Source organism: Podarcis raffonei, chromosome 10 (genome assembly GCF_027172205.1).
Source record: "Podarcis raffonei isolate rPodRaf1 chromosome 10, rPodRaf1.pri, whole genome shotgun sequence".
Lineage (NCBI taxonomy): Eukaryota > Metazoa > Chordata > Lepidosauria > Squamata > Lacertidae > Podarcis > Podarcis raffonei.
The window spans coordinates 58,033,093-58,052,207 of record NC_070611.1 but is presented as its reverse complement, the minus strand read 5'-3'; the positions used below and the strand labels follow the sequence as shown (position 1 = coordinate 58,052,207).

Genomic DNA, 19,115 nt, shown 5'->3' with positions numbered 1-19,115 from the left:
GCAATGCAGGAATAAATCAGCTAGTCTATAACTGAAGTCCTTTTAAATATATATTCAGAAATAAGCCCCATTGTATTTGCTGTAAGCGTGGATGGGATCACACCCCACAACTCTTTGTTTGTTATATTGCTTGCTTACTACATTGCTTACCAAACCACTCTGAACAACAACAAAAATAGTAAAATCACTATAAATCAAACAGCCTTCAATAATACTTAAAACAATAATCCTCTAAATTCCCTCATGTGTATTGATGCTTGTCAATTCAGGATCTTTGGGCATCTGGTAAATAGTTCATGAAAGTTTATTGCATTTACATTTATAAGTATTTAAGGTGCCACAATACTCTAGTTTTTTGCTACAACAGACTAACATGGCTATCCTGTAAATTTAAAAGTAGACAACAGTCCATTTATCAAAACACTGTTCCAACACACATTGTGGTACTTTAAAAAAATCCTAATTGGTACCAGTGCAGTAAGGCCAGGATTGGCTTATCTTGCCCTGGTGAGCAACAAAGTACGTACAGTTAACTCTTTATTGGGGGGGGGGAGGATCTGCACAGGAGTATTAGGTCAAATAAGCACAGCAGCTCTTCTTTGGTAGGTGCGCTTATGAAGTAGTTGCAGAGATTGAAGGGTCTCCAGGGTTTCCCCAAAGCAATCTGAGACTGCGCCTGTATGACGCTAATTTCTCCGTCATCCTCTTCATGCCTCTCTTGGCTCTGGGTAACCAGGCTGGAGCTAGGGGAGCTTGTTGTAGCAGATGGGGAGACACCTGGCACCTTCACCAGACTGATTCATCTCTGCCTCTTGGCCTCCCTCATCCCACTTGCTTTAGCGTCTGCTTTTGGACTTCTCTCTGCCATAAGCACTGTCTGCTCACTAAGCCCTGCTACCTCTTCAGCTTCTGACACTTCCTTCTCCCTCATCATTGTCCTATCACCACTTCCTGGGCTCTGAGCCTTCCCCAGCTGCTTCCTCCCACCATTCCTCTGTATCCAAATAGTCCATGACAACATTGCCAGATACCAAACCGGTTGCATTCTGAAAATATTCTTAGGTGAACAATTCATTATTTATTTCATTTGTATAGCACTTTTAGTAGTTATGATGAGCTATGTATCTGAGCCATGGGGGACCACCAACAGAGACTCCCCCAACAATCTTAGTAATTGGGCTGGATATAAAGGTGGTGTTTAAGATATCCTGGGTGCAAGAGGGTAAGGGCTTTGTAAATTAAGACAAGAACCTTGAACTAGTTTAGATGTGTGGCAAGCAGGAAGTCAGCAGGTGTTCAGCAGATAAAGGGACCCCTGACCATTAGGTCCAGTCGTGACCAACTCTGGGGTTGCGGCACTCATCTCGCTTTATTGGCTGAGGGAGCCGGTGTACAGCTTCCGGGTCATGTGGCCGGCATGACTAAGCCAGAGCAGCGCACGGAAATGCCGTTTACTTTCCCGCCAGAGCGGTACCTATTTATCTACTTTCACTTTGACATGCTTTCGAACTGTTAGGTGGGCAGGAGCAGGGACCTAGCAACGGGGGAGCTCACCCCATCGCAGGGATTCCAACCACTGACCTTCTGTTCAGCAAGTCCTAGGCTCTGTGGTTTAACCCACAGCGCCACCCACGTCCCTATGTTCAGCAGATAGCATTAGACTAATTCATGATGTGTTGAACCCTAAGCAGAAATGGATACTGGTCAGTGTCCAGATAGGAGACTGCCTGGAAGCTTTATAAATATTGTCTTGGGGTCCGTGGAAGAAAGATGTGATATACATTTAACAAATAATCAAACCTCCATATTCAGAAGCAATATATTTCTTGAATACCAGATGCTGCACACAAACAAGGGAATGGCTATTCATGTTCTGTTTGTAAGTTCCCAGAATAATCCTGAATAGCGTTGGAAATCAATTACTGATCCAATAAGTCAGTAGCATTAATTTATAGGACGCAGAGCGGAATCTAAGCTTTTCCTAGCACTGATTCTATATGTTGGGGAAACCCTCAGCTGCAGGATTTATGGGTGTTAAATGGCTGTTGAAAGGGAATCAGCTGAAGGATGGGCATGAATCGAGTTAAGTATAGTATATTTTAAAAAGCAATGAACACATTAGTTTGCTCTGGCCTAAACATGAACCAAATCAAGCTCAGCTTACTAGCTATGTATAACAACTCATGAAGGGCTTGATTTCCTGGTTTTCTTGCCCTTCTGGGACTGTAAAAAGAAAACAGGGGGCTCATCAAGCACCTGCCACCTGGCAAATAGTCAGTGAGACGGATCGTGGACAAGAGTTTGCCATAGCACATCAAACCAACTTCCTGTAAACACTGGGGTTACATAATGGTATAAATTGTGAATTTATTGCAGTACATAATCAAGTAGAATGCAATCCTAAACATTATTAGCAACTGTCAGCATAGAATCAGGGGGGTGGTATTCATTTGTTATTAATTTAGATTAAATGAAAATGAATAAATGTGAGACAGGGCAACCTTTCCATATTATATTACACAACAACCTTTTTATTTTCTCAGGATTTTCCCAATTGGTTTATACTGTGTTTGTTTAGTTGTCCTAATTGTTGCTTTATGAATTGCTGTTATTTCTATTGTGATGCTATTATGTTTTTTGAAAGTCCCCCAGAAACATATTTGAAGGACGTTTTATAAATCCTTAAAATAAAATAATGAAATTGAATGGAAAATACGCTTTCCAATTCTTGCTCAGGACCTTGACAAAAGCAGAATCACAGCAGTCCCCGCCCTCTTTTATTGTGGAGCTGCCTGGAAAAAGCAGATTAGTAACCCTTTTGTCCACAAAATAGAAGAGACTGAACAATCATACGCATATAGCTGGTTTGTTTTCTCTTCTTTCGATACATGTTTACAACAGTTTGTTGATGTTGGTGATTAATGACAAAACTAGGGGTACATAGTTTATTCCATATGAAATAACCTGAAATAAGGTTATCTACCTATTATTCAACACTTCCAGTTTCCAGGTTTTGGAAGGCAGTGAGTGACCTTCCACTCATCAAAGCTTTTTCACACACACGTGCCCAAAGTCCACACTTTGCATGCAAACATCGGGCACCCAAGCCGACATGCATAATACCCCCTCCTCACCCCAACGCAAGGATGTACCACTTGATTGTAAATAGAAGCTCTTAGAGGTAAACAAAAGACAAAACAAAACAACCCCACACAAAACCAAACCAAAACATTATCATTGTAACAAAGTAAAAAACATATTAAAAATTATAATTATATTATAATATTATATTATAAGATATTAAAAGATTATAATTATAATTAAGCTAAAAGCTGTGGGATGATGCCGAGGGATGGTATTGTATTATGGAGTCTAAATTTCAAACAACCCAATTTTTGCCTTTGTTTGTGAGGGGTGAGCCCCAATTCTCTACAGATTACAAAGTACCTCCATTTTTTCCCTATTGGTTTGTTGTTATTTTTTTTAACCAGTCTCTGATATTGTTCTATTAATAGAAGACCTTAAGAGGATAATGCAATTATGCATGTTATGAAAAAGTCACTGGCTGAAGTTCTGCACACCAACATGACATAAAAAGAGTAGGAGCAGTACGGCAGCCAAAACACGCACCCCTATAAGAATCCTGGGAACTGTAATTTACCACTCGGTGAGCTACAATTCTCAGCACCTTCCCAGCAATCTTTTTGGGGGGAGAAAGGCTTGATGTGTAGAGAGCCAGTGGATGTACAGCATCCAGATTAAAATCTCTTTACTCAGAATCTCTCTGAGCAAACATGGGTGCTGCAACCTCACGCCCTGCAAAGTAGGCTGCTGTTTCTCCGCCTATCCTATCCTGCCCTCGCAAAGATTGCTGCAAGGATTAAAATGGTTGTAGGCAGGGAAACCTGTTTTAATTTATATCTATCCTGCTCTTCTAGTGATTACACATCCCTCAGGGTGGCTTGCAAAAATTTAAAATCGGAATAATGCTCCTAAAAAACACACGTTAAAAATACATTTAAAAGCAACAATGATTTTAAAAATGACCTTTGCAGGTTTTAAAAAGAAAAGCAATTTTTAAAATTGTTGCCTACTGGAATAAAAATATATTTTATCAGCTGGTGCAAGGCAGCGAGAGTCAGGGCTAGGTTTTTAAAAAAAATATTTCAAACTGCAGCCAGCAGGAGGAAAAGTGGCAGGTAAACGATTTTAAAACACTGAACTCGTGGTTTTTGTTTTCTTTTTTTCTGGTTAGCTGGCAAGTTTATTTACTGGGAAAGTCGTTTTAATTAATCACTATGGCTAAAACCGCCTCAGACAGACAGCTAGGCCCCCCAAGGGATTGTTCTCTGAGGGACTCCGAGGGGGTCAGGGAACTGCGGCGCTTCGGGGGGAGGGACGGTTGCTCTGGCGACCGAGAACGGACGGCGGCGTCCGTTAGGGCGGGGCAGGAAAGGTAGATGTTGAGAGTGACAGCTGCTGTGGGAACTGTAAGTGGGTGGAGTCCAGGTGGGCCGTTTCGAACGCGGGGTGGGGGAGCGAAACGTCAAGAGAGAAGCTGCAGCTGAGGCGGCTTCCGCCCGTGGATGCGGGGGGGGGGAAGGTGAGAGAAAGGAGCGCATTAAGGCTCGTAGAGGCGGGCGGGGCTCTGCGAAGATTCCACGGAGGGGGGCGGGGCAGAATCTGTTCGCGCACGGAGAGAATGGGGTACATGGACAGTCGGCACCGGAAGTTCTCTAGCCGAAGTGAACCTCATCACACAAAACGCACTGCACATTCCTCCGCGAACCGAAAAAAAGAGCCTCGGCCTAACTTGCTCCTACTGTTTAGACCCGTTGCAGGAGCAAAAGGAGGCGACTCGCGAACTTGGCGGGTATACGAGCCGGTGCTTCGCGCGAAGAGAGGAGCGGCTCAAGCCCCGAGGTAGAGAAGGCCGGTACTAATTATTTTGAACATAAACTACTTCGCGGAGGGATATTCTCACACGGCTCGCTTCCGCAAGAAAGGGTTTTTAACAGACGCGTCACTTCCGGCGAGCCTCAAGAAGGGGAGGAAAAGGAAAGAAGAAGAAAAAACAACAAACCCCCGAAGGGGGAAACAAAAACAAACGGGAGGCCTCGTCAGCCGCGGGCTCCGCGAGACTCCGGCGCCTGTTTCTGAGGGCCTCAGGGCTCGCGGGCAGCAGCGCCCCCTCCTCGATGGGCACCGGGATGTCCCTCCGCCCCCCGGCCCCTCTTTGAGCTTCTTTGCCTCCCCTTCGCCTTCCCCCCTTCGCCCTCCCTCTCTCACTCCTTCCCCGCCTGCCGCCTCCTCCTCTGCCGCCGCAGCTAAGCCCCTTCCCTCCCCGGCCCTGAGGCGGCGGCATCATCACCGTCGACGGCTCCGCCGCCGCCATGTCGGGGGACGACGACGGCCCTGGCGGGTCTCACTACGTGGCAGAGTTCGTGCCTCCGCCCGAATGCCCCGTCTTCGAGCCCAGCTGGGAGGAGTTCAGCGACCCCCTCGGCTTCATCGGCCGCATCCGGCCCTTGGCCGAGAAAACGGGCATCTGCAAGATCAGGCCTCCCAAGGTACCCGGGGAAGGAGGAGGAGGAGGGATGGGGAAGTGGGTCTTCAGGGCCTGGAAAGGGGTCCGTGGTGGGAAGGGCAGGTGGGGGCACGTTGGGTCTTCGGAACAGGATCTCGGCTTTCCCGTGAAGTCGCTCCCCGATCCCTTTCCCCCCTTCAGTCGCTCCCCTGGCTTTTCATCTCCTCGCTGGCCCAGCCTCCCGTGCCCGGTCGCATCACCAGCTGCCACGGTCTGTGATGCTTCTTCGCCCGTGAAAGGTGCCCAAGGGATGGTGCTTCCTTAACGATGGGGCAACTTCTCCTTTGGATTCCTTGATTTTTGTTTGTTATACTTGCCTGTTTTTAATTTTGACTCTGTAATTCCGTAACGATGTTCCAAAAAAGCAAAAGCTGGGTGGGTGCATACAAGAAAAAAGGAGGAAAACAGGAAGAAGATTAAGGGTCCATTCAATGTTGTAGCAATATAAGATACAGTAGCTATGATCAATACAATAAGAATACTTACTTTCACTTTGGGGGAGGGTTACCGTGTTTACATTTTGCATAGAGCAAGTGACCTAGGCCACAAAGACTAACTTTTGTTAGTTTTAGGGTAAAGGGCCCCTAAGCCTTTTGAGGTGTATAAAATTCCCTATCAAAAATTTGTGTGCAGTTCCTGCATAACTTGATCTAGTAAAATTGCCTTTTTGCTTGTCTATCTGGAGGCAACTTGGTAGTAGCAGAAAACACTATACCAATTTAACAAAGTCATCCATCCTACACTCCTTATTTTTTCTCTAGTACATTGCTTCACTAATCTAAAATATCAATTTAACATATGAAGGGTGATTATTATTTTTTTACATAAAAAAGTTCCTAGTTCTCCCCTTGAACAATCCTTTTCTGGCTTTGGGAAATGGGATCCAGTTGCTGCATCCTGCTTTGAATGTTGCTAATTCCCCTTCACCATCCAAGGTCAATCTAGATCCTGTCTTCCATCTTTGTTACTGCATTTTCAATGTACAATATTCCACTTATATTCCATGGCAGTGTATGAAAGACGGTTTTACTCATCACATTCCCTTTAATCCCAAGACGTGTTTAAAGTACTGGAGTTTTCATTCTCAGTTTTTCAGCTCCCTGCCCCAAATAACTTGTAGAAAGGGAAAAGCAATAGCAATGATTAGAATTGCTTTTTTTCCTGGCATTGCTTTTGCACCTTGAGTTTGGTAGGTGCTGAAAAAGGAGTGTTGCCAGAAAAAGATGTCGACACCCTGTCTGTCACTAAAAGAGTTGGGTATTTGGGTTTCTCTTTTTAATTTCACAATAGTGAGGGGTTTCTAAAGTGGATTGAGCGATGGTTTTGGAGTACTAGTGATCTGGCAATAGGCTTTTAACTAATTTTTAAATATATTTTGGGTACCTGTTACTGAATGAAATGAATTCTGAAGTAATGTTGCGCCCCATTTAGTCCTTATTGGGAATGAGTGATAATAAAAGCTACAGTTCTATTACTATATTGTGTTTAAAAAGCATGGTTTTATTCAGGACAAACCTCAGTTGCAATTATGGATGATTACTACTGCATACTGTTAAAAAGAGCACATTGCTTCAAAGTTGTTCAGCTAAAAAGATATCATTTTGCATCTCAGCATTGTGCATTCATTTGCAATGCACTTTACTTGCAAGTTAGAGTATAATCTCAAGTGCAAAGTAGCATAACATTTAATTTTGAAACAGTGTAGTAGCAATGCATAAGGATTAAAAAGCACTTCAGGAACAACTCTTAGCATTCACTAAAATACTGAAAAATAGGTGCCATTAAGTTTTGTAGCCTTTGTTTTTTTATTGCCTCTGTTTTATTCTTGAATCCACCTACTTGGCCTTGTGGCATGTTGCTCTATAAGTAGGTGCCTATTTTAGGACCACATCAAATACATTGGATTGTTTGTAGTATCTGCTGTGGTCCTAAGATGAAAACTCAAAATTCTGTTGAGCTTAAATGTCTTCTGAGTCTTACTAGCAGCCTCAGCACCTGCATAGTGAACTGGTTACGTTGGCAGATAATTTAAATCTTCATTCAGCAATGAATAACTTGCTTGCTTGATATTATTAGAAGCTTTAAGCAGTATGCTGTTCTAAATGTTTTTGAAATATTGCATTGCAAGTGATTTTATCTCTTTCCTTATAGATATTTCCATGTTTAGCCTTAAAAGGTTTTTGAAACAAAAAAGCTTGTAGTAATTTGATTGTTTATGGCAAGTGGTTTTTCTGTTGTTGACTCATGCCATACTGGCAGAGAGAGATGTAGGCAGACAGGCAAGTAAAGTGTTCTATGGACTTGTTACTTGTGAGGCCATACTGCTGTACTGACAAGAAATTGAAGTGCATTTGCTGAAGTCAGAGTCTAAGCATGTTTACAACATGATGAATCCTTGGGTTTACCTTGCATATTGTCCTCAGTTGTGTGTTCCTCTCATGCCAACATCTCTTTGTAGGAGTGAAGGTTTTATTGGATTGCAGATTATGCTTCTGCTTGTATACATTAGTGACCCACATGGCTATAGACATTGGAAGAATTAGGGCCTTTTTAAGCCAGATACATTCTCAAGTATGCCAGCATTCTGACTGTTTTCTGTCAGCTCTAAAATAAATTAACTTTGTTCTTAAAAGCCTTTTTACTTTCTAATTCATCTGAAGATATTCTCAGGTGTGCATTGATTTAACTTGCATGTAAGAATAAAAATCCAGTATTTATGAAATATCGGGGAAATAGCTATGGGGATGTGTTGGATATTCGTTGAAGGCTTATATCTTGAAACTAAATTCCCTCCTTTCTTTTTAGGACTGGCAGCCTCCTTTTGCTTGTGATGTACAAAGTTTTCGTTTCACGCCACGAGTTCAGCGTTTGAATGAACTAGAGGTGAGCTTCCCAACCATTGGCATAAATCTGTACCCCTACATAAAGCATTAGACCTGTTTTTTTTTATAATGAGGTTCAAAGTTATTGTCTTAAGAAATGTTTAGAGCATCTCACCCTTCTATCATTTGTATTTACCGTATTTTTCGCTCTATAACACGCACCCGACCATAACACGCACGTAGTTTTTAGAGGAGGAAAATCCGTAGGCATGCCACCCGTAGGCATTCCCTCCATAATACGCACAGACATTTCCCCTTTCTTTCTAGGAGTAAAAAAGTGAGTGTTATGGTGCAAAAAATACGGTACATGATTTGATTAATTTAACTTCAAGTGTCTATGAGCAATGTTTCATTTTATTACCATGCATCATTGCAGGAGCTCTTTACACCCTACTGGAAATGTCTTACAACACCAGTTTAAAACACATCTCCTGAAACTATAACCGTATTCAGGTGCTCAGAAGAATGCATGAGGGCACAAACTGTGTAGGGAGTACATTCACTGCTTAACATCTACACACACACTGTCCCTCCCTGCTCCCTCCAGCCAATCTTTTGATCTTTCCAGTAGGTTTGAAGGGGGATTGTAAGCATGTTTGGCTGAATACATTTAGAACCTTATTCATGATAGGGAAGTTTGAGTTTCAGGAGGATTCTAGACACATTTAGACAACTATAGGAAGATTGGGGTGGAGCAGACAGTCCTTGTATATAGGGGACATTGCACAGCCCCGTGTCCCTTGCAAAGTTTGCGTGTTTGCTTGAATGCCTGAATAGGATTTGTTTCAATGATTCTAGTAGAACTTGTTTTCAAGTAAATAGGTTAGAGCTGAAATTAGGCTTAATACCAGCATAATAGTCTAGTGAGACGTAGACTCTCCTCAGCTTTCAGATAGTGAATGAAACTCTTCCATGAGGATATTACTCTGATATTTTAAACTTCAATTTACATCGATACCTTTATTTCTTACTGCACAGCATTTTGATTTGAAAATGCTTAAATGATATACATGCAACTTGCAAGAGACTTTTAAAATTCTGAAAAGAGGAAATGCAAGGCATCTGCATTCAAGTAGTATTTTTCATTGTACTTGGATTCGTCTGTTTCTTCTCCTCATTCCTAATATTTTTTCTTGACTTCTGCTGTGCAAGAAACATCTGCCAGTGCTAAAGGAGAAGTCTCCACCAGAGTTGTAGGAATGTAGAAGGCTTATATTCGGATTTGTCATTTGTTGAAATGGCCTTGGTTCTGATAGGACATATTCTGGTCTAAGTTTTGAAGACTTTCAAAATAGAGGAGCTGACTGTGAGCATGCTGCCATTATTTTCCTTGGGTATTGTGCTTCTCTCATACCTAACTTGTATGACGTCCATCTGTTGCCTTGCTTTGTTAATAGGCAATGACTAGAGTGAAGCTGGACTTCTTAGATCAGCTGGCAAAATTTTGGGAACTTCAAGGATCTACATTAAAAATCCCAGTCGTGGAGAGAAAAATACTGGATCTTTATTCACTGAGCAAGGTGAGTGTGAATCTACAATCATTTGGTAGGGTGTTAGTGGTTTCTCATAAAATCACATTTTCCCTGCTGTAATAGAGAATCATAAAATATACTAGCTTAAGGCTTGAATAATATGGTGTGTTCATTGATAACTCCCCCTCCCTCCATATTAAGTCCATGGATTTTTATCGGGGTACATAAGCAATAAGGAGTTTTGGGTGCAGTAGCTTTCTATACCAGCAAGGCAAATTACTCTTATTATTTGAAAGTGTCTTAAGACTCTTTGTTGCGTCTTGCTGCAGGAGACTAATATGGTTACTCTACTAGAACGTAACTTTCAGGCACATAGGGTTCACATTGCACAGCTTCTTAGTGTTTCCATACCAGTTCATAGCATATGCATTGCATCATGGCAGAAAGCTGTGAATTGTGATTTAATTGCTAGCAAGTAGTACATTTTAAAACTATCATTAATACAATAATGCTAAATAATATTGTTGCGGGTTTTAAAAGTGCCTGTAAAGCATGCTAAACTCTTGTGGTACTAAATGTTTATTTTTATAAAATGTTTTAAACCTGCCTTTCCAAAGCTGCACGTAGCATACAACTTATTTAAAGCCTGCAACCTTGGTATAATGCAAACCAATAGAAACAGCCTGGTTTCTGCCATAGCTGGGGGTGAAGGGCCACTGGGAGGCTGCATCCCTCCCTCTCAGGGCATCATGGTAAGGGGCAGAACAACCTGATTCCTTTCATCAATTAGTGAAGGACTTGTTGGAACTGCTTTCCTTCCCCCCTCCTACCTTTTTTCCTTCTGTATTCTAACTATTGGATTGTGAGTCTGTGAACAGAGATTGATTTGTCTTTCAGTAATTGTGAAATGCTTAGAAAATGTTTAGTAATAATAGTAGTAGTGCAGAGACTTCCAACTGTGCAATAGCACTTTTGGTCTCATGGCAGTTCATTTGTCAGCTGAATGCCTTCTCAAAAGTGCCTTGTCACCTCCCTGAATGCCAAGAAGGAAGAACACAGATTTGCGGCATGCACAGCTATGGGCCCTTTTGAGTGAGCTGAGTAGTATTTCACAACTCAGTGGCTTGTTAGATGTGAACTTGAACAAGTAGAAAGCTGTACATATCCAGGGAAGGGAATTTTACAATTGCCTTGTAATTCTGTTCAAATTTACTTGACAATTTAAGGGGAGGAGGAAATATGGTGTTGGAGGAAGGCTCTCTGGGCCTGGTGCTGACTGTATTACTCTCATGGCATCTTCTTCAAGGCAAATAAACACTGGTTTAATTGAGCCATTGAGGGTCTAAATTGATAAGAATCAGTTAAGAATTGAATATAGCTGTGGCTGCCGCCTTCAACTTGAAAGAAGCAGACTGTTTTACCTCATGCAGTGATCTGTTGCCTTAAGACTCTTTCCTGGGAGTGTCTGCATAGCCACTATTCTTGATCTCCAGCTCTTCTGACTTCTGAACTGGACTGAACAGCAGGTTAAATTAATGCTTTTCATAAGATGGAAAGTCAAGGTTAGCAAACTGTTTCTGGCTGCTGTTAGTGAGTATCTGCTATTTCAAACATCTTTGGGAACTGCTTCTTGTGTGGTTTCAGGCATCCAAATTGTCTTTATGCATTAAGCTTTTGGAGCAAAAAATGAATTTGATTCTGCAGAACAACTATCCCCTTGTTATTAAGTAGAGGATCTGATGAAGTTTTATATTTGGACTGTGACCTGTATGCTTTAAGAAACTTGTATGTAGCTTTCTAAAAATAAAAATAAAAATCTGTTTTACTTTTATTTCAGATTGTTGCCAGCAAAGGAGGCTTTGAAGTGGTCACTAAAGAGAAGAAATGGTCTAAAGTTGCAAGTCGTCTTGGTTACTTACCAGGAAAGGCAACTGGCTCACTGCTGAAGTCACACTATGAACGGATCTTATATCCATATGAGCTTTTCCAGTCTGGTGTCAGCCTTATGGTGAGAGATGGCTTTGTTTGCAGGAGAGTAATATGAGATACAGTATGTTGCTTGTCTACTGTATACTAACACAAGGTTTTGTGCTCTTGTGCATTTGCCTCATGGAAACAAGTTGCTTATATCACGATCAAGAGAGATGTATTATACTGTGATCTGGTTTTGCGATGGTATCTACTTCTTTGTTTATGCTTGAGGTCAACCTTGATAGGATGAGGACTTTGTTGGAAAAGAATCAAACATGGGAAGGAATCTTTCCTTGGCTAGGCAGCAGCACTTGAGAAATCAGTTTTATTCAGTTTTCGTGGGTGACTCTGTCCAGATGACATTTGTAATGCAGTGTGTCATTGTTGGTAGCCCTTTCTCCCAGTAGTGCTGCTCATCTTGAAAACCAGAGTCTGCCATCCCAGATCCAACCAACCTGGTGTCCTTCTGTGCTCTGATTCTTTAGGGCATCCAAAAGCAAAACTTGGACCTTAAGGAAAAAGTGGAGGTTGAGGACCTCGGCATTGGTGCCCAGTCTCCCCCTAAGCAGGGTACAAGAGTGAACGTTGTGCTGAAGAGAACCAGACGTGTCAAGTCCCAGGTACCCAGATCACTTGGCCACAGTAGACAGAGTGCTTTAGTCTTTGCACCAGTGCAGATGCATTGGAAATGCAACAGCCTTTGTCCGGCCGTGGGGGCTCACTCAAAACTTCTCATGAGGAAGCCATCCTTTTAAAGATCAAAAGTGAGCGTGCTAGATAAAAACACTCACATTGTGCTGGCCTCACTAACGTTTCTCTCACTGAATAAGCCAACTATGTTAAGAGGAAAAAGACTTGTGTTCATGCCAGCTTCTGAATTTTATATCCGTTTGAGCTGGTGGCTAAGCTGAGGAGTTCCTTGGGTTTCATTTGGACTGTGGCCTCGCCGTGTGGCCTTAAGCAAACCATTATCTCTTAACCTCAGCTCCCCACTTGCTGTAATACAAAGGTGATAAACTGGTCTACCTTACAGGATTGTTTATAAGAATGAATGAAATGCTTGTTTTGAGTATTCTTGAAAACTTAAAAGTCCTGTATAAATGCTTAGTATTGGTATGTATGAGGAGATTGGCTGATGCACACTAACACCAGCAGAACTAGTAGTTATGTAGGAACTTGGGTTCAGTTAATTTGTAGACAACCTTCTTTTTGTGTGTTGTGGTGGCCGGAAGTCTTCAGAATAGTCCTAACACTGAAGGGAAGAAATTGATTGTAGCAGTAAAGGCTTTCTAAGCACTGTCTACTTCTTCTGTTCAAATTTCTCAGTATTTCAGTTAATATAACCACTTTATTTCATGAAGGTTAAGAGTATTTTTTTCCAGAACATGTGATGATATAAGCTACTTTAAAAGCCCAATTCTTTTTTAACAGAGTGAAATAAATATATGAAAAATTGAACCTAGCATTGACAGTCTTTTTCTTTAATTGTTAAACTCTGTGTATGTTTAAAGTAAGTATTCTTGATGTTTTGATTAATTAATTAAAATATTTGTTACTTGTTCTTCACTGAAGCAGCAATCCTAAAGTGGGGAATGTAATACGTTAAAACACAGCATATAAAACAAAGCACAATTAAAATTTTCATTACATCATTTAACAACTAAAAAAAAAATCTGCTACAATTATAACTCACCAGCCATATGCATCAGCATTCTGCTGGTACCAAAAACTCTCATAAGAGTGATTGCTCACAGGGGAGGTGGCCATAGCTCAGTTTAAAACATAAAAACACTAAGTTGCAGATACATTTGAGGATGATATAAATGATTATGCAAAAGGAGACTGAACAGGAAGGAGAGACACGTTCTGTACTTCATTGAACAAAACATTCTAGTAGCTTTTTGCTGGTTGGTCAGTTGGCTTTAAAGGAAAGTTAGCTTTTTGGTTAATCCTCTAACATTTGCAAGTAAGTATGAAGTGACAATTATAGTTTAATTTTTTAGGCTAAATGATGCTGAAATAATAATTGAGGAGATGGTTTCTTGACTGAACTTGGAATAATTTGATGGGTTTTCTCTCTATGCCTGCACTTGGTACATCGTAGCTTGGCTATGCAGGGTTCCCAGGTATATTTGGTATGTCTGGTTTTTGCTTGCACTTTTCTACTTGCTCTGGTGCAGGTATGGGAATAGGGAGGGTTGTGCTAGCGCAACAGAAATATTCCACAAATATCAAGTGTCCTAAGAGTATCAAGTTAATACAGAGGTGGAAGAACTGGATGAAGCCAGTAGGCCATCCTTATTTTCTTTGCTCCATTCCCACAGGCCAAATTTGACTGGTTAGTGGGACTGCTGACCTGCCAGTTACCTGGCATCATAAGGACATTTGGTGACACATTTTTGCCTGTGCTTTGCAAGTCTTGACAGTCAACTACATATTTATCTGTGGATGTTGAGGCCAGAATGGCCTCGGAGGCCAAATAGGGGAGGCCTTGTGAAGCTTATTAGGATTACCGAAACAGTAATTTTAAAAAATATGTAATGTATGTAGAAGGCACATACATTCAAAGTACGTTTTCTATCTTTCTGACTAGTCCTTAGTAGTTTTGTAATCATGGTTTTTGCATAGATATATAGTATACAAGTCTCTTAAAGTTCAAATGAAATAACATTAGTTAGGTCTTGAAGACTTCAAGTGTAGTCTAGTGTGAAATTCTGAAAAATAAAAATGAAGATGGGGAGGAGTCTGGACAGTCAAAACAGAAATATCTTATTAAGACATCCCTTTAAAATTGATTTTGGTTTATAAGCCACAGTTACCAGAATTAAGTGTTTTGATAGAATAACTGAATTGCATTCCTGTATGTATAATTTCAACCGTGAGCGTGAAAAACCCTCAGTATGAAGTGAAAAATAAAGGGCTACAGTATATCTAGCATTTGTCATACTCCACGTAGACTCATTGAAATTAATGGCATGACTAACTTGGCTCTAACTTGGATACAATACAAGTCAGAGTTGACCCACTGAAATCCCTGAACTTGGTTCATGTTGGTTGATTTTTTTCAGTGTGTCTGCTCAGAGTATGATTTGGTCATTGGGTGGTATCTGACTATGCAACAAATCCTAGGTTGAATCCAGACTTAGTTGTGCTCAGAACAGACCCATTGAGATCACTTGGGACTTGAGTGTTATTACTAATTTAAGTCCCATTGACTTTGGTGAGTTTCCTCTAAGCACAACAAAGTCTGGATCCCCTATGTGTTTTCTGCAATCAAAACATGGAATAAAGTACTTTAAATGCTTGAGTAATACTACTACTGCTACTGTTGGTCTTGTTAACTGAGTGTGGATAATCACATTTGGTTTCTTTTTCCCTTCAAATCTTTAAGAAGGTTGAAACATATTTATTTTTGAGTCTTCCAAAGCAATTCTCATGGTTCATCTTGTTTTTTTGGAATTGGATATGTAAATTAGCTAGACCATTCCCAATAGTGTACTTTTGTGGAGTAGAGTGGCTTTCCCCAGACTCTGCTTAAATGCTTCCCTCCGGACCAACATTAAAAGTATTCTTGATCTTCTTTTTCAACTTCCCTGCTCTTAATGCAGTGTGGTTTGTAGCAAAGCGTATTTCTCTTGAAATGTGGATAAAATATATCTGGATGCGGATGGAATAGGCCTGTTTTGGTTCTTTAGATTGGCAGGGCCATTCTTACCAATTTTGGAAACCCTATGAAATACTCAAAGCAGTTTATTCTGTAATTATATTGGAATCTTGGTACAGCTTTTTCAGTCCACAGCTTAGCATAGAACTGTTCAGAAGACAAAAACCCCATTTTCAGAAACCTTACAGGGTTTCTACAAAATCTCTCCACATTGGGGCAGGTGCTACAATTGTGTATGTTCCAAATGAGATGCTTGCTCCCAACAAGGTCATTTGTGATTCACCTAGCTAAAACGCAATTTTAGTGCCAGCATAGCACAACAAAGGCATTCTTAAATGTGACCAAGAACAAGCTTTCAGGGTCATGTACACTCCATCATCTCTTCTGCTTAACTATGGTTAAGAGAGATGAAGGTGTGGCCTTAAAGACAATCCCCCATTAACCAGGGTTCATTTCCAAAATTTTGGTTAAGGGTTCCACTTCTTAAGCAAGCCAGAAATCCTGATTTAAGAAACCTTAAAGTATGGAATCTGCTTAGCCTTAATTGCAATAAATGTTGGTGCCAGCATATCCCTGAACTGTGGTTGAGTAAGAAGGGAAGGTCTAGGGAGTGCGAGTTAATGCTCTCCATCACCTGATCCCAGTTAAAAGGAACGTACAGTGCTTTGTTAAAGGCTAACTTTGAGGTAGACAGTATTGTTGAAGACATTGCAATTAGCAATTGCTCATTTACAAGTTAAGCAAGATATGTAAAATGAAGAATCCTTAATGAAATTTCTCTCTCACTCTATCTCTTTTTAAAACTGCATCTCACTTTCTACTTATTGACTTACGTTGTTCAGGCACTGCTGTGATCTCCATTCACTAAGAATCATGTCCCTTTTGAATTTTAAACAACTTGACAGGAACATGAGATATACTATTTAGTGTTACAAAATTTAATTTGGAAATGTGAAAAAAATAATGATTTAAGCCTGTTGAAAGATAAAGCCTTTCCTGGATTTCTGAGGAACAGCAGATTGGACTGTTTTAATAAACACTAGAAATGTAGCAGAAGATGCATGATGGTTATAGATAAATGTTGCATGTGTCAAAAATCGAGACACGTACTGGAGAGCATCTAGGCCTGCAAGACTCAATCTCATTAACAAAGACAAATACTTAGTTTTATATTTTAATAGTATTTATTTCCTATAATTTATATACCACTTGATTTTTATAAAACTCAAAGCAGATTGAATATGCATAATGAACTCTTATTCTTGTTCCTTATTTTTGGAACTGTCCTTTAATAACTAATGTGATAGGTTTTTATTCTTCATTACAAAACGATTTAAAAAGTGCATTAGCAGATGGTGTCAGTTAGTAGAAATGGGATAGTAAATATCATCTAATTTTAATTTTCTTCCTGCTTTTGACATTTTGCAGCTGGGTGCCATTCCAAGCAAGGTAAATTGTATTGATTATCTGAAATTTGTTACACATGATGATGGTAGAGATAAATGCCACACTATCTTCCAAAGTATCTGCTCTTGGCAGTGACTGTGCAAAGACCAATGTCTGTGGAGCAGGAGTTAGCTCCAGCCCCATAACTCCTCTGGTCATCTACTGTGAGAGCAATTACATTCTGTGTAAATACTAATGGTGAGTTGATGTGATCTTGTTTTCAGGCAGAGGCAGGCGAGATGAGTAGAAACACGGAACTGAAGAAGCTCCAGATCTTTGGAGCAGGACCAAAGATGATGGGATTGGCTTTGGGAGCAAAAGAAAAAGAAGGTAAGCAGCAGCTTTGAGCCACTGCAATTAAAGCGGAGCGAGGCTATTGTTTTATTTTATTTTTTAAATTTCTATGACCATCCTTCATCTGAGGATCACAGGTATGTTAACTTCTTCAACATAGAGTTTTGAGCCTGGTGGTTCATCATTTAGCTGCTGGTGCAAGGTGGTGACATGAGCATTTCCAAAAATTGTATAGCAGCTGCATGCCCATCCCATTGAGAACCTTTGGTAAGTTCCAGATGCAACAGAGTTTTATATATTTGTTAAAACTGGTACTACGAGAAGCCAGCATGAAATAAACTACTGTGGTACTTAGCTGAAACCTCGAGGGAACTTTGTGCCTTACAAATAATCGAACATGATATAGTTTAAAGATCTCACATGTCACTGTGATTCCTAGTTAAGTTTATGGGGGAAAGGATTTCAATGAAGGTGAGCCTTCTAGCCTACTAATGTGCATATTGTGGATATGCTGCTAACGAGCTAGTGAGATGCAGGCCAGATGGATCTTCCACATTTGCATGCCTGAGCAGTGTTCCCCCCTTTTTAAAAAAGGGGTGTTAGGCATATATTTATATGCTTCCATCTGGTAAAATTTGTTTCGTGCACATTCCAGTTTTAAATAGGTTGTAACTGGGAACTTTGGAATGAAGGTTGTGAAGGTAAGAGAAGAATGTGTGATGGAGTTGATAGGATTAGTGGCCTTGAAGAGGTACCCAAGTCTCAGGAATCATATCAAAGTCCTTCTGGTTTCCATTCCTTTGGTACAGATTGCTCACAGGCTTTAAAGTTCTGCTTTACAGCTATCATGATAAATTTTGCTCACCTTAAACACAAAAGGTTTGGGCCCTTAAGATGCTACCAAGTTTCCCAATTCCATAGAGAAAACATTCTGTGGCTAGTTGTGCCATTGCAACCCAGTTAAGTGATGACTCCTTTGTTTACTGCTAAGCATGCTTCGCTTGCTGCTCCATTCAGGACACCAGACTGACCCTGTGAAATCTTTGCAGAGACTATAACTAGTACAACATTCTCTCTCTAGATGAAGTACCTCGAAGGCGGAAAGGTACTAGGTCGGAGGCTTTCGGCATGCAGATGAGGCAGCGGAAAGGGGCCCTTTCTGTCAACTTTGTAAGTTTGCTCTTGAGCATCTGATATGTTGCTTCTTACCTGGCTTGGGGAAATGATGAATGAAGGGATAAGGAAGCAAAACACCTTCATTTTATTAAAATTGCTGGTAGTGTTGTAGTTTGGTTGAGAGCAACTTCTAATCCAGTCTGTAGTTGCAGAGGTATAATTCTTCTTCAGGCTACAGTTTGGAACTGTTTGCATTAACCTCATGAGAGAGGTCTACAAGATGAGAAATTTGAAATTTCAAGGCGTTTTCTGTTTGATCACAGTTAACATCTTGGATACTTGTTACCAAATAGTACCTCTACTAGTTTTTGAGACTATGCAATGCTATTCAGTCTCTTTCTGGCTTTATGCATTGTCTTTAAGAAAGACTGCTTGCAGTTGCCTATACAGAGAAAATCTGTGCTAATTGGAGAGCTGCCAGATCCTCATTATTGTGTCTATGCATTTCATGGAAGAAGCATGTGTACAATGGGTGTTTAAAAAAAAGCTCCCTCCAGATTTTGTTTGGGTTTCAGAGTAACCTTGATGCATTCCAAGTGTTCCAATAGCAGAATGTGAAAAATTTGGGTCAATTAATGAGTCTTAATTATGTGACATCTCTAACGTGTTAATTAGTATTAGGG

General features: G+C 40.6%; 1 protein-coding gene across 7 annotated transcripts in view; it reads left to right on the top strand.

Moving 5' to 3' along the window:
* Positions 1–4,696: 4,696 nt before the first annotated feature.
* The window catches only part of KDM5A (lysine demethylase 5A), a 42,539-nt gene continuing 28,120 nt past the window's right edge, over positions 4,697–19,115 (top strand). For 4 of the 7 annotated variants that reach the window (XR_008332579.1, XR_008332578.1, XM_053407137.1 and 1 more), the window contains exons 1-7: positions 4,698–5,570; positions 8,393–8,470; positions 9,867–9,989; positions 11,779–11,949; positions 12,398–12,532; positions 17,247–17,352; positions 18,398–18,486. Coding sequence is in view for 5 of the 7 variants with exons in the window: in XM_053407137.1 (XP_053263112.1) it covers positions 5,394–5,570; positions 8,393–8,470; positions 9,867–9,989; positions 11,779–11,949; positions 12,398–12,532; positions 17,247–17,352; positions 18,398–18,486 (879 nt within the window). In the remaining 2 variants the exon portion in view is untranslated. Of the gene's footprint in view, positions 5,571–8,392; positions 8,471–9,866; positions 9,990–11,778; positions 11,950–12,397; positions 12,533–17,246; positions 17,353–18,397; positions 18,487–19,115 lie in introns of all 7 variants that reach the window. The other 3 variants (XM_053407135.1, XM_053407134.1, XM_053407138.1) reach the window with 2 other exon arrangements.